Source organism: Falco peregrinus, chromosome 2 (genome assembly GCF_023634155.1).
Source record: "Falco peregrinus isolate bFalPer1 chromosome 2, bFalPer1.pri, whole genome shotgun sequence".
NCBI classification, from domain to species: Eukaryota; Metazoa; Chordata; class Aves; order Falconiformes; family Falconidae; genus Falco; species Falco peregrinus.
Genome location: NC_073722.1, coordinates 103613189 through 103634339, shown reverse-complemented (window position 1 = coordinate 103634339; position 21151 = coordinate 103613189). Strand labels below are relative to the sequence as shown.

Genomic DNA, 21151 nt, shown 5'->3' with positions numbered 1-21151 from the left:
AAAAGGCTTTGCAATGACTTGGTTACTGAGCTATGAATAGAAGCTGGGAAACCTGGTTCCTACTTCTGTACTTGCTACACAAGTGCTGCCTGCTTGGCCACTATAACCACTGCCTTCTCCCATACTGGGCACTCAGGCACTCAACTGGACTTCGATGTAGCAAGAGGACACACTGCCCTTGCAAGGCTTCACTCAGGAATCTTCCATCAGCTACACCACAAGAGCCCTGTGCTGGAAACTATGGAACAGCTGTAGCTTCAGCATTACATGCCAGTGTTATCAGTCTCCATCTTTATGCTGGGAATTGTGCAGGAATTTGCTTTCTGCAGACTAAAGAGAAGGAAGAATGAAAAAGATAAAGGGAAGAGATTATTTTCTGTGTGAGAGAGAGGGAGGGAAAGGATAGAGAAAGAGAGAGAGAAGATGAAAGGCTTTGTAATTATATAGTTTAATCTTCTGCAAAACATAGGCTGAAAAATTCCTGTATCAAGCCCCTAACTTCCGTCTAGATCTTCTGCATGGCTTTCATCCTGCCCCACTCTTCTACCATCAGTATTGCCACAGCTTCCAGCCTACATTCAGGCTTCTTGCACGTACAGTCTCTGCCCCAAGGAGCTTGCTTAGCTGCATCAAATTCAATTGCTTCAGCAGCAAAGGCTTTAGCCAGCTAAGCACAAGGGGCATTTCTTTGGAACAAAGCATCTTGGTAAGAACCAAATACTTCCAAAGCCTGAGATATAAAAGATAAAGGACTCAAAAGGAGATCCCCCAACAATGAAAATATATACAACCCTCTCCCACACATCCTGACATAACAAGACTTTACAGGGCTTGAGGGAGCAAGTTACGATATGTTGAAACAAGTAATGTCACTCATTCCTTGTCTCGTACAACAGACTGACGGATTGTCACTGCAGAACTTGCAGACGATTTCAAAAGCTGGCAAACTGAAGACAAACTGTCAGCAAAGGGACCAAAGTCTTTTTCTGGAAATGAGTCAACACAATCCCTGAATCCCCAAGCACTCTGGACTCATGTTAAGACACAAGCAAAATCCAAAAGAATAAATCCTGATAGGAGCCCACAAAGAAGAGGAGTCTGTGCAACTTTTCTAAGCAGGACAAACTGATCATGAAGGATGTAATTATTTAAGGACCAACAATCCAGATCAATAAAACCAAGTTAACTATGGAAGAAAACGACCAGGGGACATGATGAGGTTTTGAGAAAGCCAGCAATGAATCTGCTAACCAGAACACCAGATAATTCAGCTAAAGCCAGTCTCCTGGAGTCATATTTCCCAATTCTGGATGCAGCCACAACATTCACTAGTTTGGTGACATGTGAGTATATGACACTAATTTTCTACATGGCATCAAGAAACATGCTCCCAGCCTGTCATCTGCAGAATGGGAAGGCTGCTCTACAGATGCAAACATATCAGGAGAAGGCTCCATGTGGCCATACAAATGCATGGGTAAAAATACTAAAAATGGCTTTACAGAGCTTGTTGCCACGAATCTGTCAGTGTGTAAGCCTGTACTGAAGTCTACTACTAGTTTAATAGTAATGTTACACACAGTGAAGGTATGCAGACCAGGATGAAGCAGTTTTGATAGATTTCCTGGGAAGCTACAGTCCCAGGCCACTCTCTGCAGGGATGGGAACCAGCTCACAAAATGTCAAAGTAAGAATTTTGCACTCAGATGAATAAATGGGGTGTGGGAGAATCTTTTCGATTAAATGGCAGGTAAGTTTTCTCCACAACAGAAATTCAACAGTATACCAGGGTTTCCAAGCCAGTCACTGCTGACCTGTCCAAAGAAAAGCTGAAGCGTAGTTGACTGGATTTCTGTAAAATAAGCTTCAGTTTCATCTGAGGCTGCAATAAGGAAAGCTACAACTGCTGTGAAGTTTCAGTTGGTGCATAAGCCTTAATCCTAGAGCTGTGTGAGCACTGGGCAGCATGTCCTACTTGGAGAACCATAAAGAACTAAAGGTAAGTGTGCCAGAAAAAGAAACATTCGAATCTATCAACCAATAGGGAAAAGTCCATCCCTTCCAATTACATTAATGTCAATATGCCACTGCCTTCGATTGAATAAAGACTTCTCCTGTTACACAGGCTTAGCTTGCTCATTGTCTACCAAAAACCGTTCAACGCTGAGCCATGCTCCTGTTAACTTCTTCCTCAAATAAAAGTATTGCCCTGAAATGAGCCTGTATCGCTGCCAGCTATAACACAACCATATAAGGTACCTGGAAAAAGGACAAAATGAGAGTCCAAAATTAGAAAGCCAAAGATTTGGCAAAGATAAAATGATTGGATGTTTTTAATGCAATTATTTGAGCCCTTAACGAATTTCAGTCTTTCCTGCTCTAAACAGAGGTGGTGTAATGAGGCCAGCAGTACTATGACCTAGCTATGATCTAGCAGGTATCTTTGGCTAAGCTTACACAACAGATGTGTAGAGACGATGTTCCCCTCAATTTCAAAAAGAAAGCTCAATACAAAAAACCCCAAAATTTATATGCAAGTTTTCTTAGACCTTTGATTAAGTCTAACACTCTTTTTTCCCTGCATTCTCCTGCTCCCAGCATGGCAGCCCACCATTACCTAGCAGATGTTCTGAGGCATCATGGGCTATTCTCAGTGCAAGGCATCACATCTTGCTCCTGAGCAGTACCGACAGCTGTAAACAAAACATCTATGAAAAAAGACTACTGAGGGTACAGACCCACGTCTTAAATGGAAACAGAAAATTTCTATCTGGCCAGACTCCCAGGCAAAGGCAGTCCTGTGCCAGTTACATTCTTAACCAGCATTTTCATGTCCAAGGAGCAAAATCATTTCCTCTTAAACCTCTCCATCAAGAGCCTCGTGAATAGCCATTCTTTGAAATGATGTCACAGAGCCACCATGGATATTTTTCTTCAACAAACTAGTATTGAACAGAATCTTACAGCCACAAAGGCAGCAATAAAAGGGGGAGAGGTAGAAGAGCAAGGCTTAGGCAACCATCACACAGAGTATCAGCGTCTTCACACTCACCACAACACACAATGGCTTCAAACCACGGCAGAGCTGCTGAGCAACAGGATGGGAGCACTGTACACATCAGTTACCCAGGCCAACAAAGGGATGGGAGAGCTTTGGCAAAATAAAACTTTAAGTAGCAAAAAATCATACAAATGAGTCTGGAATGGGATGCTGGGGAAAGAACTGTCAGCGATCCTGTTGCCTGCTGAGTTTCCCGAGCTGGGAAATCAACAGTAAAATGCCATGCTGCTTTCAGTCTGCTCATCTAAATCCAGATGGGATATTTTGTCCCCTTAGTATAGGAACTTCACTGTTTACACAATTCACCGAGAGATAAATCAAGAGCTGGCTTTAATATAACATGAATTAATCCAAGGATCCTAATGCATGCTACATCCAGCAAAAAGGGTTATTTTCCCAGAAACCTCAAGCATACTGATGTCCAATTTGCTTGAACAGAATTTTGCAGAAACATTCCCTCCTCAAATGAATTTTTCATCCTGGGCTCTAACTCACTGACATCAATGGAGAGAAACTTGTTGACTTTGCCAGGCATAGAACTGGGTTGTCAGGGCATCCCAAGCAGATTTGTAACAAAATCATTGGCTCAAATATTGAAGTTTCCACTCTTGTACCTGTAGACATGCTAAAGAAATAAATACTTCTTGCAAGGAAAAGCTCTGGTCAAGCATAACTACCAAGTCAGCTACACTTCAATACAAACAGTAAGGTAAATCATTACACAGTAGTTATTCTGTATTAAAGTACACATTGGCATTATTTCATACCCGGTTTTAGGTTTTCCGATTCAAGTCTATTCGATCCTTTTTTTTTTTTCATCTGGCAACACTTTTCAGCTTAGTACAATGCAAAATATAGTGAACTAGTACAACCTTGAAGTTTGGGCTGGATGCCATTTGTTGGCCCTTACAGCAACTGGAGCCAATAAAACAGGGCTTATTTGCAGCAGGAAACTACCTGAACAATTATTTTCGAAGAAAGATGGCAAACTCCTGGAGAAGTGGGAAACATTCCTATGGAAAAGAGAAAGCCACACCTGTAAGCTTCAGGTATGTACTTATTATGAAACTCTACGTTGGGGACATTTCTTGCTGCCAGAAACAGGTGATGTATTTGAAGCATATGCAAAGCTAAGTCTCCGTACAGACCACCATTTTGCAACAGCCTGATCTTTTCTGTTTATTAGCAGACGCTGCACCTAAATTTTCCCAATATTAAACACAAAGACCTTTATAATTTGAGTTAGAAGAATACTGCCATAATTGACAAGAATAGGTGCGGCCAAATGTTTTCTCATGATGTTGCCTGACTGTGGTATCTCTGAACTGCTTCTCAGAACATAATGAAAGATGACACTTCATCAGACAACGTAGATGTGCCAGGCAATAAATCTTGCAGCAGAAGGCTCCTTCCTATTTTAATTCTAGTCGTCACCAATTGAGAGATACAATTGTCTTTCTGAAGACAGACACACAGGAAAGGTGAAACCAAAGCAAACACCTCAAACTGACAAAACACTGAAATGCTCAGGGTTTCATTTAAATCCTGGTGTACTCATTCTGGTCTAATAAAAACAGCCCGACCCATCGTTTGCACAATTCCTGAGCTCAGTAGATCCTACCCCGCAGCTGCCTGCACTATTCAGAACAGCAAGGAGGCTTGTTTCAGTTGGGCACATCCATCTGTTTCCCCCTCCCCTCTTAACAGACGCATCGTTTCAGTCCTGAGTACGGAACAGGTTGGAGATCTCCAGATCTCCCCTACTGTGACTTGCACATCTGTGCACCACTGACCACGAAAAGGTGTCCCTACAGCTTTGGTAGTCTGCACTGATCTAGGATGTTTCTTCTGAATGTTAGCAAACAAAGCTGTTTTGCAGTACTCCACAAGAACGGGTTTTATTTGGCATCTGACCATTGTTGCTGTAAGAGCATGAAGAAAGGTCTCATGTATGTAGCAGCACAGACCAGCGTGGACTACAAAAAAAGTCCATCTAAACCCAGAGTAACACTTGGTCACTTAGCCCGTGCCAAGTTCTGTGTTTGACTGGTTACAGCACCAGATTTACCCAAGCTACCTAGTTTAAAGCTATAGATACCAATCCACACAGCAGTAACGTATCAAGGGAGGAAGTTTTAGCTTTCCAACCACAGCCACAAAATCAGGCACCTAAGAAGTGCAAAATAAGATCTCAATGCCTGGTCCCTGGATTCTCCAGCTAGTAAGGAAAAAGTAAGCAGTGGCAGCAGTAACAGGCAGAGTCAGAAGAGTTTAAAACGTCACCTCTTAGAGAACGGATCCAGATATATTATCTGGTAGAATCCATTTGTGTATCAGTGGTACTTTTCCTTCAGAAGAAATGCTCCAAGGCTCCAGTGCTAGCAGCTCAGAGCCCACAAATAACCCTCTGACAAGAAGCCAGCATGCATTCAGCAAGGATATATGGCCTACTGGGATCAGGACTCAAACCAGCTTGCTTCTCCTCCTTGTTCTTCCACAGCTCCCCGCATACCTGTGGGTAAATCACTCAGTTTTCCCATGCCCAAGTTCCACATTTGTGTAAGAAAGATAATCACTGTTCACTACTACAGAGGACCATTGTCAAGATACATTTACTAGTGATTGACAAGAGCCTAGGTACTACAGACAAGCAACACACAGAAAAAAAATCGCCCCTCTGCCCCAAATGCTTTATGAAAAACAAATGTTCCTCAAAAAGCAGGTTTCAGACTCAGTTCCTAGTAGTTATCACAAAGAACAGCAATTTAACAAAAATTCTAGAAATGTAAAAAAAAAAAAAAAAAAATCGCAACACAATTTGACAATGTCTTTTCAAGCTGACATTTAAAAAAACCTACATGCACAATTACGTATGATAAAGATAATGACAAAACAAGAGAACAAAAAAGGTGGGCAATATTGTTCCTTCTAGCTTAAAAAAAATTATAGTGCACTCAGTTTGCCAGTTTAATAGGTGATGTGACAGGTCCTTAGTTCATCTTGGGACAATTTGAGAACAGAATGATTAGCAGTGTATGATGACAGTGATCACTAGCTGATTCCTGGAGAGCTGATAAGTTATTAAGCTAAACAATGCATCACTATTATGAGCAAGTCAGTGCACTAACTGCAATTTCCTTGAAAGCTGAGTGGTGCATGATTATACTTGTCCACTCAGACTGCCTGCTGGCAGCTCCGTATTCTGCTATTGTTCTGAGCTCCAGAGCCTTCCCAACGCCCAGGATACAGCCGTGTGAAAATGTATTCTTCATATTCAGCCTTCTTTGTGGCAGCTGTCGTCTGAAGGATAAGGGGAAGAGAGACATTCTCTGTCCTGAAGCACAGCTACTGAAGCCCCTAAAAACATGTGGTTTGGTTTGTCGGCATGAGCTACCTCTCGTTTCTAACTCTGGCAATTTCCATTTCAAGAGTGCTCCAACTTTGGAATGACACCTATATACCCATATATATATATTACATACATACATATGTGCATTTATGCATATTAAAAAGCCACACATACATACTAGTACATTGCTCGTTGTTTTCTTTATGACTCTCAGGAAGACCGCTGTTATTACTGGAAGCTCAAATGGACATCTTTCAGCTCACATTTCTCCCACAAAGTATAAGCAAAGACGACAGAGCACACCTCCACTAATGACCCTACAAAAACTATGAACAGAAAAGGCAAAAGAAAAAGAAAGTAGTAGCTGGATGACAAGGATTTCAAGTGGCTAATACAAACATGGACTCAAAACATGGCCTTCATTTGTGCTACCAAAAAAAGGCACTTGTAGTGGTGGAGATGATGCAGGACCTGAAAAATACAAGTCAGGTCCTACTGAAGACCTGCTTTGGGAGATGGATAAGCCACTCACCCTCCTACGTGCCTGAGTTTCTTCCTCTGCAAAGGAATTCAGCAGCATCTCCCTGCCTCTCCAAGGTGCAGCCAGTACAGGCTGTAATGGGTGATCCCAGAGCACAGGGGCTGGTGACTGCAGGATTACTGCTGCGCAGTGGGGCACGCAGGGACCCCGTGCTGTACCACTGGAGAAAGACAGCAAACTGGGTCCCCAACCCACCTGGTTATGTGAAGAGAGAAGAACAGAGACCTCCATTTAAATTCCCTAAACTAGTTCTCAAAAACATATCTTCACTCTTGCCAGCGCGAACAGTCACACTAAGCCTCCCCTCCCTTTCATGCATTTTTACCATGCTCTTGTCCTGAATGTTGTCAGCCAGTCTGTCCAAGAAGCAGAATTTTTAAAACCCCTAAGTGTCCTCCCCTCCAACAGCAACAGACATTTCAGAGTGTAAGCCCCATTGGCTTCCAATGAGCCTTGGGTGCCAAGTGCTCAAGTCGGTTTTTTTTTTAAATGGAACTTAGGTGATTCTGAAAATATTATCATGTACCTCACATTAGATTGATATAAAGTGAACATTAAGTGGGAAGAAAACCTGACACTGAGAACATTTGACAAGTGCTTAAAAGGTAGGTCCTAATTCATTTTAAACTTTGTTTTATATAAGACTCACTGAAGGAGTACCATGAAATTCTTTCATTGTCCTTTTCTCTGTGCTGATCCTGCAAGGAATATATAATCAGTAATATGTTTAAACAAGCCAAGGAAAAAGTACCACTCTATTTGGAATCCATGAACGGTTCTATTCCTGTCACTAAGCTTTTTCAAACCCAAGTAAAAGGGGAAAACCCTTGCCACTGGAATTAAAAACACAAAATGAGCAAATATAATATTAAAAATACGATACCAGTAATCATATAGGATAAGCCTGCCATATAGTTTTGAAAAAATGTTAACACTTGCTAGTCACATAGCTCATAGCTCTACAAATAAATTATTTCTATCCTTACAACAAGATCTAATCATCTGACCATTCTCCTGGGCAGTAAAGAAAGGTTAAGTCGTCAATCATTTCCATTCCAACTCTGAAATTAACCATCCCATAGCTGCTCTAGAGCAACTGCCTGTGAGCCTGTGTCATAAACATAACCAAAACAATTTGGTTTCAAAGGTGTGGGGGTTTTAGTGGGTGGGTGGGGTTTAGGATTTTTTTGGTTTGCTTTGCTTTGCTTGTTTGTATTTGGATGTTTTCTCCTCCTCAACTTGGATCACACTCACCAAGTTAACAGCAACTTCCACAACACTGGAGGTGGGAACTGTTGACTCAGGGCCATGAATTTCATCAACTGCTTTGCTATGATCCTCCAGCTACACCCTCAGTTTTCCAGCCAAGAGAGACTGCACCTAAAGATCGAGCCAGTACACAGTTTTAAGTACTGTGGCCATCTACAAATCCATAAGAAAAATGCACGGCTATGTTCCAGTCAGTAGGAAACTCAAAAGGAGATAAACAGCAGTTAACATGCCATGGAAGGCTATCAAACATGGATTAACAGCCAAGGTTGTATCAGTTTAAAGTATCAGTGATATACTATAAACATAGAAAAAAATTAATTTAAAGCATATGCTTATGTACATCTCAAAAGGACACAAATTCTACATGAAGTATTTACACATATCTGCACACACTGTTTATAATTTCTGACTTTATTTCTGAGTTTTTTTCACCAATAATTAGGTCATTATCACCTTTACAATGAACTATCAATTCAAAACACACTGCTTCACAGGATCATTAAAAGCTAATAGATAACCATATTGTTTTGGGACTACTTCATATTTAAATCATTGCCTAAGATTACAATTCAACCACCAACTGAATGAACAAAGCCATTCAAATGGGTACAGGATACACAAAGTCCTTTTATATTAGTCATTCCAGGCTGATTTCACACTCCTGTGCAAACGAAAAGTATTTCTGGCCTGTCACAGTGTACGAGCTACCAGGGGATAGCTTGGTGATTTGACACAAACCCTTCCCTTGGAGACTTTTATCCTTCCTCAGACACAAGGCTTTCCACACATACAACACAGAGTGCCTGTCCTCGGGTGAAGCCTCAGCAGCCCCTGGCTTACAGCACTGTGATGGCTAATGTGACAAGGCATAAAGCCAACAAAATGACTGTACATACAGGAATTACGAGAACCTCTCAGAAATACAGGGCCTTGGAGTAACTTCATACTAATACAAGGACTACAGAGGAAACTCTTTCATACAGGGTGGTTTCAACGCGTGACCACTATTACAGTAGGATTTCAGAAACCGTACAATAACCAAAGCACAACTTGTCCTGCAGGGCATTTCCACTACACAATATTGTACATTAAAGTCAAACCAAGTAACATTGGGACTCCCTTACTTATGTCAAGGACATAAGTAAAAATCCTGCGTAGAGGGCTCGGGTAGAAGTAGCTTCATTAGTCTTATACATCCACCTAACAGTTATAAATTGTAATTCAGCTGTCTGCACTAGTACAAAAGGCAAGCTTTACTCTTACCCAGCTATGGAATGTTTTGGTTTCTAGTTTCCAGTTTTTCAATTTACAGCCAAGAAGCAGTTTCTCATGAAATGCTTACAAACAAACATAAAGGACCAACAAATTACTGCAGCAGACAGTTTCTCCTCCATACCAACAGATCTCCCCAAAACTGAGAGGTTGTACAAGCCCACTCTTATGTTCAAAAAACACTTTGTCCTGTTTAAATGAGACATTAAGTCATAAATTATAATGCTATGTGGAAAGGAACACTAAATGGAGCAAAGCATTACAAGGTCAACCACATGTTACCACAGAAGAGAGCAATGCACCATGCACAGCTTTAAGTACAAGATCCAACTGGACAAAATCCTGAGCAGGCTGCTCTTGTTGACTCTGCCTTGAGTCAGGGGGTTGGGCTAGATTATCTTCAGAGATCCTTCTCAACCTCGGCTGTTCTGTGAGGATTTGCTACTTTCTAATTTTGTGATGACAGCATGGTACCAGGCTTAGAGTGAAAACGACACAAAATGGTTAAGGCTCTGCTACAGCACTGACTGTCAAAGTCCCACATGAGGCTCCTGTCTAGCTATGAGACATCCACGATCATTCACGGGACCAATCCTATCCTTTGTCATCTTCTGTTCGTCTTCCTCTCCCCCTCATTGCTTCCCTCCAGAAAACCATAAAGCCTGCTTTGGTCAAGCTTAATTCTTGCTATCCTCCTCTGTGCTCAGCCAGAATTCTACTGGTCTAGCGAAGTGATTCCTGGCACCCATCAAAATATTACTACACCTGTATGCCAGAAATACTGAAAAGCAAGCAATCATTTAAAAAAAAAATATATATAAATCCGTGTCAAAAATGATGCTCTGTTCTTCAGGAATCCAGTTGTTTTGTACATTTGTAACTACCATTACCTTGCCTGCAAAGCAGGTAACTCAAATCCATTTTATTTTCCAGAATAATATATTAATTTCATTTGCACAGAAATTGCTATAGACTGTCTGCACTGCCAAGACTTGCCTGAAAAAAGACCTCTTAACAAAAATAAAACTCTATCTCAATTTGTGTCCCCTTAGTGCGTAAAAAGGAAATACTGTAAGGAACAGTCCCACCACTCAGTGCAGAAAACCATTCACTAACTAGTCTAAAACCTGCAGTAAGCTCAGGAGAGAATGAGCCACAAGTCTATGGTTTCACACCTTGCTAGCTCAGCAGATGCAAACAAGCCACGCACATTAAAACTCTGCTCAGCTTATGAAAATGCCAAATGGGTAATAACATGCAACTTAAAACACATCATCTCAGTATGTCATAAACTGTCCTAAACTTACCCCAGCAGAGGTGAGAGACGGGTTAATTCAACATTTCCCTTTTGCAACCAAGTAGTCTGAATGTGAAAACAATTAAAAGCACTATTTTATCTTAACATTAGCTAACCTGATTTAAAGATACCTGAAATCATTTTTGGAGTGATGGCATCTTAGGTGGAAACAACGTATTTTAAAAACCAGTTAGCAAAAGAAGTAAGTTTGCTGCTGAAACTACAAAGCAAATTAAACAAGTTAATTGAGGAGAAATAGGTGACAAAGCAACTGGAACCAGTCCATTTATGCGATAAAGCAGATTTTGACAGCAACAGCATCTTCTGCAAGAAGGGAGAATATTTTCCTCATTTCAAATAACTCAGTTTCGTTCAGAGTGATCACTAGTTCATCCCAGGTTGAGAAACAAATTAGGAACTGAAAAAGCAAGTAAACCTGGGGTTTGTGTTTTGGGGTGGGGGGTGGGGTGGGGGGTGTTGGGTTTTTTTTTTTGTGGGCTTGGTTTTTTTCTTTCCAGACTGCAAACAAGAAGTAGGTATGGGAGATCTACTAGCTCCAATGCCTTGACAAGCATAGTCTCAAATCACCATCAGTTTCATTTGTTTAGTACAGGTCACATTACACTGGTTAGTTATAAACACAAGATAGGTGAGATTATTTAGTTCCTAAATACTCAGCACATTTAATATTACTTATTAGTTTTAAAAAAGCAAATGAAAATGTTTGTTTTCCATTTACAATCTAACTCCAATTTCCACCCAAAAGCAGCTTGACAAAGATCACAACTGAAAGATTAATCATGTAATAAGTCATCCATCATTTTCAAAAAAGCATAAAGACTAAGTAAATCTATGTAAATGTATACAGTTGCTTAGATGCATACAAAGTATATCCTTCTCATTATTAAGAACAACCTTTTTTTCTTTCTGACACGACTACATTTATTTGCAAGTGAGTGCCTTAGAGGTTATCAAAAGAGAAGAGTCACTCTTTCTTTAGGAAAAGAAATAAAAACTACAAATGTTAAACAAGATTAACATGGGCCATTTCAATCAAGGTCCCTGACTTGTCAACTTCAACCAACTCACCCTGTAGAACAGGATACATGTGTGGCATAATAAAGGGTTGAATACTGATCTTTCCACCACAGAATTAGGATAAATATGCAAGAATTACTAAAAACAGTACATATCATTACCCAGATTCTCTGACACATAACATTTCTAAAAAACCTGAACAGAGACACACAGGGGGAGTCACACCTATGTTTTAACTGTTCTATCCACGTCAAAACTTGTAAGTTGTCCCCTCCCAGCTTTAGAAATTCACCCAGTATCAATTTAATTCACCTATTTGAACACTTTACCTAAAACTTAAAGGTTGCATTTTACTGTAAACTTAAGTGGTGTAGCTTGCAACACTTTATGACATCTTCAGTATCCTCTGTAACAAGGACCCTAAAATTTTGCAGGCAAAGAAAATGAACTTTTCCTTTACAGTTATATCTTGATCAAAATGCATCCACACTTACAAGAAGGTTGGGTTCCTACTTATAAACAATTTGTATTGAAAGAATTTAGGTCAAGGACAGCCTACCACCAATAACAGCCTACATCTTCCTACAATTACTGCCCAATAAGTAGCACAAGTTCTCTTAAAAACATCTATTCCATCACGTTGACAAAACTTAATTGGACTGCAAAGGTCTGAAAAAAAAATATCACTTTGCCTGCTGAGACATCCCCAGAAAAGCGTACCTCAGAAGTCCCCGAAAGATTAACAAATGGTTTGCTGCCACCAAGCAAATTCACCACTTCTCTTTTCCATTTGCCAGCTTTGTGCTAAATAGCAACTGATATCTCAGCATTACTGCTGTGAGCCTTCTAAAGCAGGTAGTAGTTCAGAAGTAGGCTTTTTATTTTAATCTCTAGTAAAGCACATTTAACAGACCAAAGTAAAAAAAGTCAGTTCTGGTTGGTGAGGAAGTTTAGGCATTCACTGCTTTTCTTTGGATGTGAAAATAAAACTTTATCAACCAGTACAAAATGTTTATTATACATCAGACCACAAAAAAAGAGATCAGATTCTCTGTTTCCATGGTCAGCACAGTAAAACTTTGTGCAGTACGTCTGAAACCAACACGGGGTTGTACAGTCACAAAACAGGCTTAATCAATCTCTACTCCTTTGGTGCCATAATAAAATATTTTTGTCTGTTCTTTTCTCTCTTAACAAATACATCTTATAGTTATCTACACAAAACCAAGCTGATCTTGGGGGGAGGAGAGATCTTTTAACTTTGAAATTATAACTGCAACTTACAGGCTTTGCTCTGTTGATTCTGAACTGCAATGAATGGAGTTATTTCCTCACATTCCTGTTGTATAATTCTTCCTTTACCAGCCTTCAGCTATCAGCAGATCAGAGCTCGAGTTTACTCTGGAGTTGGCAGTAAACAAAAGAACAAATCTGCACTGTTTCCTCTGAAAAAAGAAACTGTAGCCCTTGTCCAAATACATTAAAACATTGAAACATGCAGGACGATTAAGGAGTTGTGTATTAAATAAATGAGGTAATGTGCTCAACAGATTTAAAAAAAGGAGAATAATTAAGTGGAAAGATTTAATATTTATAGAGCACAAACAAGGTATTGTCAAATAGTTCCAGCCATCAAATGGAGCCTAATTTAAGTTATAACTCAGTGGAAAAAATAGCCTGTGGATTCAAACTATTGTGTTTATGAACAACTCAGCTGTTACTTCTTGATGACGAATGCACAAGTCATACTTTTCCTTAACAGACCTGCAATACATTTGCTCTACTGCTGAAGCGTAAGAGCACCCAGCTTGCAGGAGGAGCCATCTAGGAACTAATAAAAGCCACATTTTTCATTTAAATATTGACTTTCATCTGAAAGTAATAAACGAATATTCATCTGAAGGGATATTTAATGAATTACATGGCAAAAAAAAAAAATTGTTTCCTCTTATTTCTCAGCTCAGCATCAGTGGGCACCAGTGTTGTTTCCTTTACATCACTGGTGTTATACCTTAATACATTATATACATATATATATACCTTAATACATATACCTTAATGCATTACAATTATGCAGCAGCTCTGCCAGTGGATGGAAACAGCATTCAAAATAAGGAAGAACCACCAGTCCACTACACACTACAGCCAGGTATTTATTTAAAAGCCAAATTTCCAAGTTCAGACAGAAAGAAGAAAAAAATATCTTTAATTAAGAAAAAAAAAATCGACAGCCCTGTTAAAACATCCAACATCTAAACCAGCATTTCTCCAGCACACAGTGCTCCCCAGTACTACACTGTGGGTTTGACCCAGTACTTCTGTTTCACCTTCTCAATCTCATTTAGTTTCTAAGCACTCCTGTCAGCTTCTGACTTGGCACCAGCCTTAGCCGGATGGGACCACATGGCAGGTTGAGGACTGCAGGACAGGACTGCCAGGCAGCAGTGCCCCCTTGGTCAGCCCGTGTGCCAGAAGCAGAAAAGAAAGGGAAATAATAACATTTGTAGATAAACAGTAAGAGACCATCAGGAAGGAAACCTGCTCTTTCCAAGGTTTAATGTATTAAAACACCGCAGAATGTTCTCACAGCCCAGTAGCAGCTGAAACACCCAGCAGGCCTGAACACAAATTGATGGCATTTACAATTAAATAGCTTATGTCCTTCTTTAGCTCAAACCAGTAACTTCTATTCTCTCCCCTTCTCATTTATCTGATTCTCACTAGCTCTTACTCATCCTGAATATCCACCAGCAAGTTCAGCACCATACACGCACGTGGCAATGCAAACAAGAAGGCAAAGTGCTTTGGGGAAGGGCAGGCAGGAGGCTTTAGCCATGAGGCTTCCCCTCCCTCCAGCCTCCTGTGGTGCCTGGACATCAGCACTCAGTCCTTCTGTAACAGATGGACACCATATCAGACTAAAAATGAAGTCCCCAAACCTCAGATATCACACACACATACACCCCCAGAAAAAAATAAGAAAAAAGAAATACCAAGGCATTTGGGAATTTTTGCCACACTTTAAGAAAACATGAGCAACCTGTTTTATATGAGTAAATATTGTCTTGTAACTTGCAAAACCTTTCATTCAGCGGTCTTCTTCGGACATACAGGATGGCAGAAGCAGCCAAGGAAAAAAAAAAAAAAAAAAAAAGGGGGTTTAACAACAAGAGCAACTTGTGTTTGCCAGATGATCACCCAATGTTGCAGACCAATCTGTATTTCATATAAAGGCATAAATGGCATTTGTTTGTCCGCATTCATACCAAAGGAAACAGACCACTGATCTCTTGAATGTCCTCCAATGGTGCATAGATACATTTTAAGCACTTGCTTGTCCCATTATGCTCTGAAATCCAAAATAGACCTTTTATTACAGTATCTCCACTTTCAGGACACCTAGACAGAAAACAAGCGATCAGGGAATAAGAAACACATTAATAGCAACAACACACTGCTCATAACCAGAAGTGTCAATTATTACTATGCAAAATGAAGATATTATCAAATATATCACAACAAACTTGGTAACGATAACAAACCTAGCTTCATTTTTTGTTCAAAGACCAAAGAAAATCCAGGTCTTTTTCTATACAGTTTATCATTGTTCACTTCTTGCTACATTTTTAGAAGAATGAATATATTTAAGCACCTTTACACTCTAATACCTGCTGCCTCTGAGCATCCCATGGTAGAAGCTGCATGCAAGCAGCATCAAACATGGGACAGAGCCCAGCCTGGCTCTTCCACCTTACCCAGCTTCTCTGGGAAGCATCTCACTTGCACAGCCAGCCTTCGGTATTTAGTGCAAAACCTGCAAGCTTGCAAAGTGCCTGTAATTCTGCTTCAAGTTGCCAATATACACAAACTGCACCTCCAGAAGAAGACCTGAGCATCTTAGAAAAGAAACCAGACTGACAGATGCTTTTGGAATGGCTGCCCTAAATACTTCTGTGACCAAGGTCTCATCCTTTACACGTGCAGAACTTGGTCCTCCTCTTCAGCATGCTGAAATAACAACCATCTCAAAATGAACAGCTCCAGAAAACTCTGTTAGACATTTTAAAATTTGCGATGCTAGATGTGACCTACAATTACTTTAACCACCCAGCCCCGTAAACAAACTAACCTCTCAACTTCATCCTTGTTATAATTTAATAGCCTTAGAATTTAAATAATACCTCTCTCTCTCTCAATTACTTTACTTCACCATTTACCACCAAATCTTTCTATTAGGTACCAGAACAGAGAGGAAAGTCTGCTTGTTAACTCATTGACTCCAGATGTTCACGGGTCTACCAAAGCATTACCCAGAAGTCAGGCTAATTACATTATACAGATACAGTGCTTGGAAGAACCTTGACCCTACTTTGTTCTCCAAGACTTAAACTCTCCATATATTTTTATATACGCTCAAAAGACAAGATCGAGCTCAGCTTCCCTCTCCCTATTGCATGCACTGGTGGCTCAGTGCAAGCGCTATCCAAGACTGTCCTTCCTCCCCCTCCATTCAGATTTAATTCCTATGCAGTAAAAGGAGACACAGTTAAAAATATTTTGCAATTAGGGAAAAGAAATCAAGACAGGAATGTAACAGCACATTAGTATGTCTATCAAGTCCTCAAAGCAGGTTACTTGTGGCACATCATCCAACAGTATGAGATGGTTTAACTAACCAAGGAAGCAGAGAAACTTAATTCTGCTGGGAGAAAAGCTGTTCTTTTTGCAGCACACAGGGAGCTGAAGGTGTACGCTTACAGGTAAGCACGGTTCTCTGCCCCAGAGAACTAACATTTACAGAGGCATGTACAAAAGAAAAAGGATGCCATGCTAAAACAAGGCACAGTTGTTGTATTTACATACATAAACACGTGGCACGCCTTCTGAATAGGTGAAGATCCTTGGCACCAGGGAACTCTTAAATATGGACACATCACAATCAGTGAAACACTAGGATGATGAATGCAGCAAGAGGAAGAAGATCAGACACACACAAATCTTCAGCGTGCAAGTAAAAACTGCACAATCTGATCCTCCACTAAGGTGCCTGACAGAGCTCAGTTGAAATCAATAGGTCTGCACTTACCTACACAAGCAGAGTATCAAAAGCACATTGCTCAGTGTAACTGCTTAGGAGTTTCACTGTTATTTATTTCTGGACTACCTGTCTATAATGTAACTTCGCATAAAATACCTCATGCCTAACTTAGAGTTATGATTAATAGTGTTTTTCTTTCAGCTTAGTTCAGCCCACCGTTTTATTCACTACTGGTCTCACCTCTTCACCTCGTTAACTGCTTTCTTGCTTGTGGCCATCGGAATAGTTCCAAAATTGCTGTTCTTTGTTCAAAAAAATACTGCTATCGTAACAGAAGCTAAATTAAAAGACTCATGTCAGGAACAAGGGCAGACTAAAAGTGGCAAAAGGCCAAATAAAGAAGGAGATTTGTTACTTTTTCTTCCCAAGAGGAAGACATAGAGGATTTAAAAAATTGTTCCAGCCCTTTTCCCTGGTGTATGAGAACATGAAAGAGATTCCAATACTCCCTCCAGATCACTTCTCAGAGGAACCTATGTAAAAATTGTAGTTTCTTGCATGACTAACATAAGGATACTGATGATGTCATTGCCACCTCTTTGAATCACATCTGTCCAACAAATCATTTGTTACTGGCAGCCTTGCAGCACAGGTAAAAACCTCTGTTTAAAGTCTTACTGGGAAAAATGTAGGTGGTATAAGTAACTGGCATGTTTGTTTTCTCATCAGAAAAGATGAGCAGGGATGTAGGCCACCTTCCCCTTTCAACCCCCAAGTGGTCCTTTTCAGATGGGATGGTTGGGAGGGGAGATTTGTCTTGCAACCATAAAAAAAGTTGTCTCCTGGGCACATTCACTTCTTAAAAGAGAAGGAAAAAGAAACAGTGGGATCATAAATTGATGGAGTCACATCTCCCAGAGACCCTCACCTTCTTCAAACACATGGTGTTCATCAGAGCAGGAGGTCTGTGGGGCAGGGACCTTGTTTGCCTCAGGGCATGTAAAAAAGCACACAGGAGAAAGCTATGTTTCAGTACTGTCAGTTGTCTTAAGAATGACACAAACAAGCTTCCTTTTCTCTCCCCTGCATCTCTACTATCTGCAAAAACAACAAAACAAACAAAATGGAAACAACTTTCCCATGCCAACAAGCCTTTTCACAAACAGGTTTTTTGTTCCTGACCTGTGAGATTCCATGAAAGCTAGGGAAAGATTACTGATACTCACTGTGCATGGAAGGGGCCAGACACCACAGTAACCAGCAGCGATACCAAACTGACAAGTGCTGCACCCAAATGCAGGACAAGGTATGACACCCCAAAGGGCTTCTCTTACTGCCCTTACCCTTTCACAACTCTCTAATGTTGAAAATATGAAACAAAGAGACAACAGGTTCACACCTGAACTTAAAAAAAATAAAAAAAGAAAAAAGAAAAAACCCACCAAAACCCAGCCTATGCATTAGGAGTGACAGATTTAAAGATTTCACTGTTGACGTTAACAGTGACATTTTAAGCATGGGAGGGGGAGCAACAACGCCTCAAAAAAAATCAGCAACCACTTTAAATTATAATGCAACAACACATTAAAAATAGGAATTAAGATTGAAGAGTCTTTAATGCCCTGTTGAGTATTCAGGGACAGCAGTAAACAAGGTGCTGATATACTTTACACTGCAAACAACGTTAGTGGTGAGCCAAATGGGATGAGCCCCAAATCAGAGTGAAATTTCAATGCATGAAGTTTAACTGCAAGATAAGGGACTGTAATCAAATTACACCACAAATAGGTCCATTCATCCGTAAGCATTATCGCAGAGAGAGGATTGAATTACAGCTTGGAATAAAACAACTTAAGAAATAAAAAGCAAATTTATTATCTATTTATTATTTTCCTACTGCCAAAGAAAATTTCCCACCTTCATACAAGAATGCTATCCAAGATGAATCTGGGGAGAAAACTGAAATACTAATTATCAGTCTGGAAAAACAAGAAGAGTTTGACTTGTGTTATTTACATTCCCATTCCTCTTTCTGAATAGAGCAAAGTCAACAAGCTAAGTGAAGACACAAGAACATGCAATTGCAATTCCAGTCATTTTGCTGAGAAAGGCCTAGGCAGCTTATACACATTCAATAGACCGGCCAGAGTATTTTTTTCCTTGCCCTAAAAAAAAAAAATATAATAATTTCTCACAGTGCCTTCCACTACGGTTGTTGTTTTTTTTCTCCCCGAAAGCTATCACAATGCATATTACTCAATACCACAATTTTTAAAGAGAACCAAATGCAAAGCATGCATTGCCCACCGTCCTCCTAATCTGGCAGCACTGAAAAAGCACCTTTTAAAACAAACACTGAAAGATGATTCTTTCAGTAAGTGCTGCAACGAACAACAACCCGGGGGAAGGGGGGGGGGGGGGGAAGGTTGGGGAGAGGGGAAAAAAAAAAGAAACCACCACCACTCCTCCTCCTCCTCTGGTTGCTGTTGTTGCCTTTGTTGTCCGGTGGTCGCCCCCAGCCGGCCCCGGCCGCCCCCCGCGGCCCCCACCTGTTTTCATTCATCCGCTCCTTGCAGAGCGCAGCGCCCGGGCAGGCGGCAGGAGCCTCACGGGGTCTGCCCGAAAACCTCACGGGGGGACCCCAAACTCCAGCGCTGACCCCCACCACCATCTACCAGTCTTGGGATGGGGGGGTGGAGCGCAGGGAAGACCCAGATACCACCCCTCACCCCCAAACCCCCTGTCCTCTGGCGAGGAGAGTGCCCCCCTCTCCCCAGCACCCTGACTTCTTGCAAGAAGGGTGCCCTCACGCACCCCAGCACCTTTCCCCTTTACAAGGGGGACGTCCCCCCGACTCCAACACCCTGCCCCTTGGCAGGAAGGGCTCCCTTGCAAGGAGGGTGCCCCCAGCCCAACACCCTGCCCCCTTGCAAGAAGAGCGCCTCTCACCCCACGACTCTGCTCCCTTGCAAGGAGGAGTGTCCTCCATCCCAGGACCCTGGTTTTCTTCAAGAAGGAGGGCGCCCCCCGCCCCCCATTAACCCACCCCCTTTCAAGGAGAAGGCTGCCCTGCCCCCTTGCAAGGAAGGTACCCCCCACCCCGGGACGGAGGGTGCCCCCTACTCCAGCACCCTGCCCTGCTGCACGAAGGAGGGTGCCCTCCCAGCCCCCTCGTAGCAGCGAGGTTAGGCCCCCAACACCCTGCCCCCTCGTAAGGAGGGTGCCCCCCAGCACCCTGTCCCCCTGCAAGGAGGGCGCCCCCAGCCCCCGCGCTGCCCCTGCCCCAGCACCTACCTCGTCTTGGAGGACAGGAAAGCAAGTTTGATTAATCCATAGGTAAACAACTGGATGCTCTCCTTGGCTATGCTGGCCACTCTGAGCCTGTGCTCTAGGATGTGCAGTTCCATCTTTTCCTCTTTCTCATTTGTAGTTCATCTATCCCTGGGGTTTATTTTGTGTTTTTGAATGGGGAGGGGGAGGGGGGCTGTTATTGTCGGTGCCTTTTTTTTTTTTTCCCCCCTCTCCCTGGCTCCTTCTCCCCCTTCCCGGCTCCGGGGGCGGGGAGGGGCGGGATGAAGGAGCAGAGGGTGCAAAAGTTGGCCCGGCGGGGGAGGCCGGCGGGGCGCGGAGCGGAGCCGGGCAGGGAGGCAGCGGAGCCCGGAGTGCCGAGCAGCTGGTGCTCGCTGGAACAAACAACTTGCCACTCAAGCCCGGCCCAGCGCGCCTGCGCGCCGCCCCGCCGCATGCCGGGCCTTGGAGTCCGCGCCGCCGCCGGACGGCACCGGGGCGCCCGCCCGGCCCGGCCCGGCCCGGGGGCGGGGGCCCGGGCACCCCCGCACCGCCTCTCCCCTCGGCTACGGTTCTGACCGGTCATTAAGAAAAAAAAAAAGGAAAAAAAAAAAAAAAAGGAAATTTGTAATAAATCCTTGTGAGCGCCCGACCTTTGTTTTGTTGAATTTTCATTATCGTTCGACTCGGGGAAGGGAGGCACGTTGGGCAGCTGGAAAATCTTTGACAACCAAAAACCAGCAGAAAGGAGAACTTCAAAAGTTCTCATTAACAATAAGGAAATGCTCAAGCCTTACCCTGTTTATCCTTTTACGTGGCAGACTGGGAGTCCTCCTCTATTGCCCTGTGCAGCAAAAATAAAGAGGAAAAACCCCTCACTTCGCATGGAAGTGTTACAGAGGTAAAATCACAGTTGTTAAGATCATAAAAACAGCCTTGTCCATCTGGCAGCTGGTAACAGTGGGAGGATGAATGGCCTGTTCATCCCAGCCCTC

The 21151-nt window shown here is 42.0% G+C and overlaps 1 protein-coding gene across 1 annotated transcript in view; it reads right to left on the bottom strand.

The window, feature by feature from the left end:
* CASTOR2 (cytosolic arginine sensor for mTORC1 subunit 2) overlaps positions 1-20566 on the bottom strand; it is a 124196-nt gene extending 103630 nt beyond the window's left edge. The window contains exon 1 of the mRNA XM_055797289.1: positions 20163-20566. Within this exon, the coding sequence (XP_055653264.1) occupies positions 20163-20275 (113 nt within the window). The 5' untranslated portion in view covers positions 20276-20566. The remainder of the gene's footprint in view (positions 1-20162) is intronic.
* Positions 20567-21151: the final 585 nt, after the last annotated feature.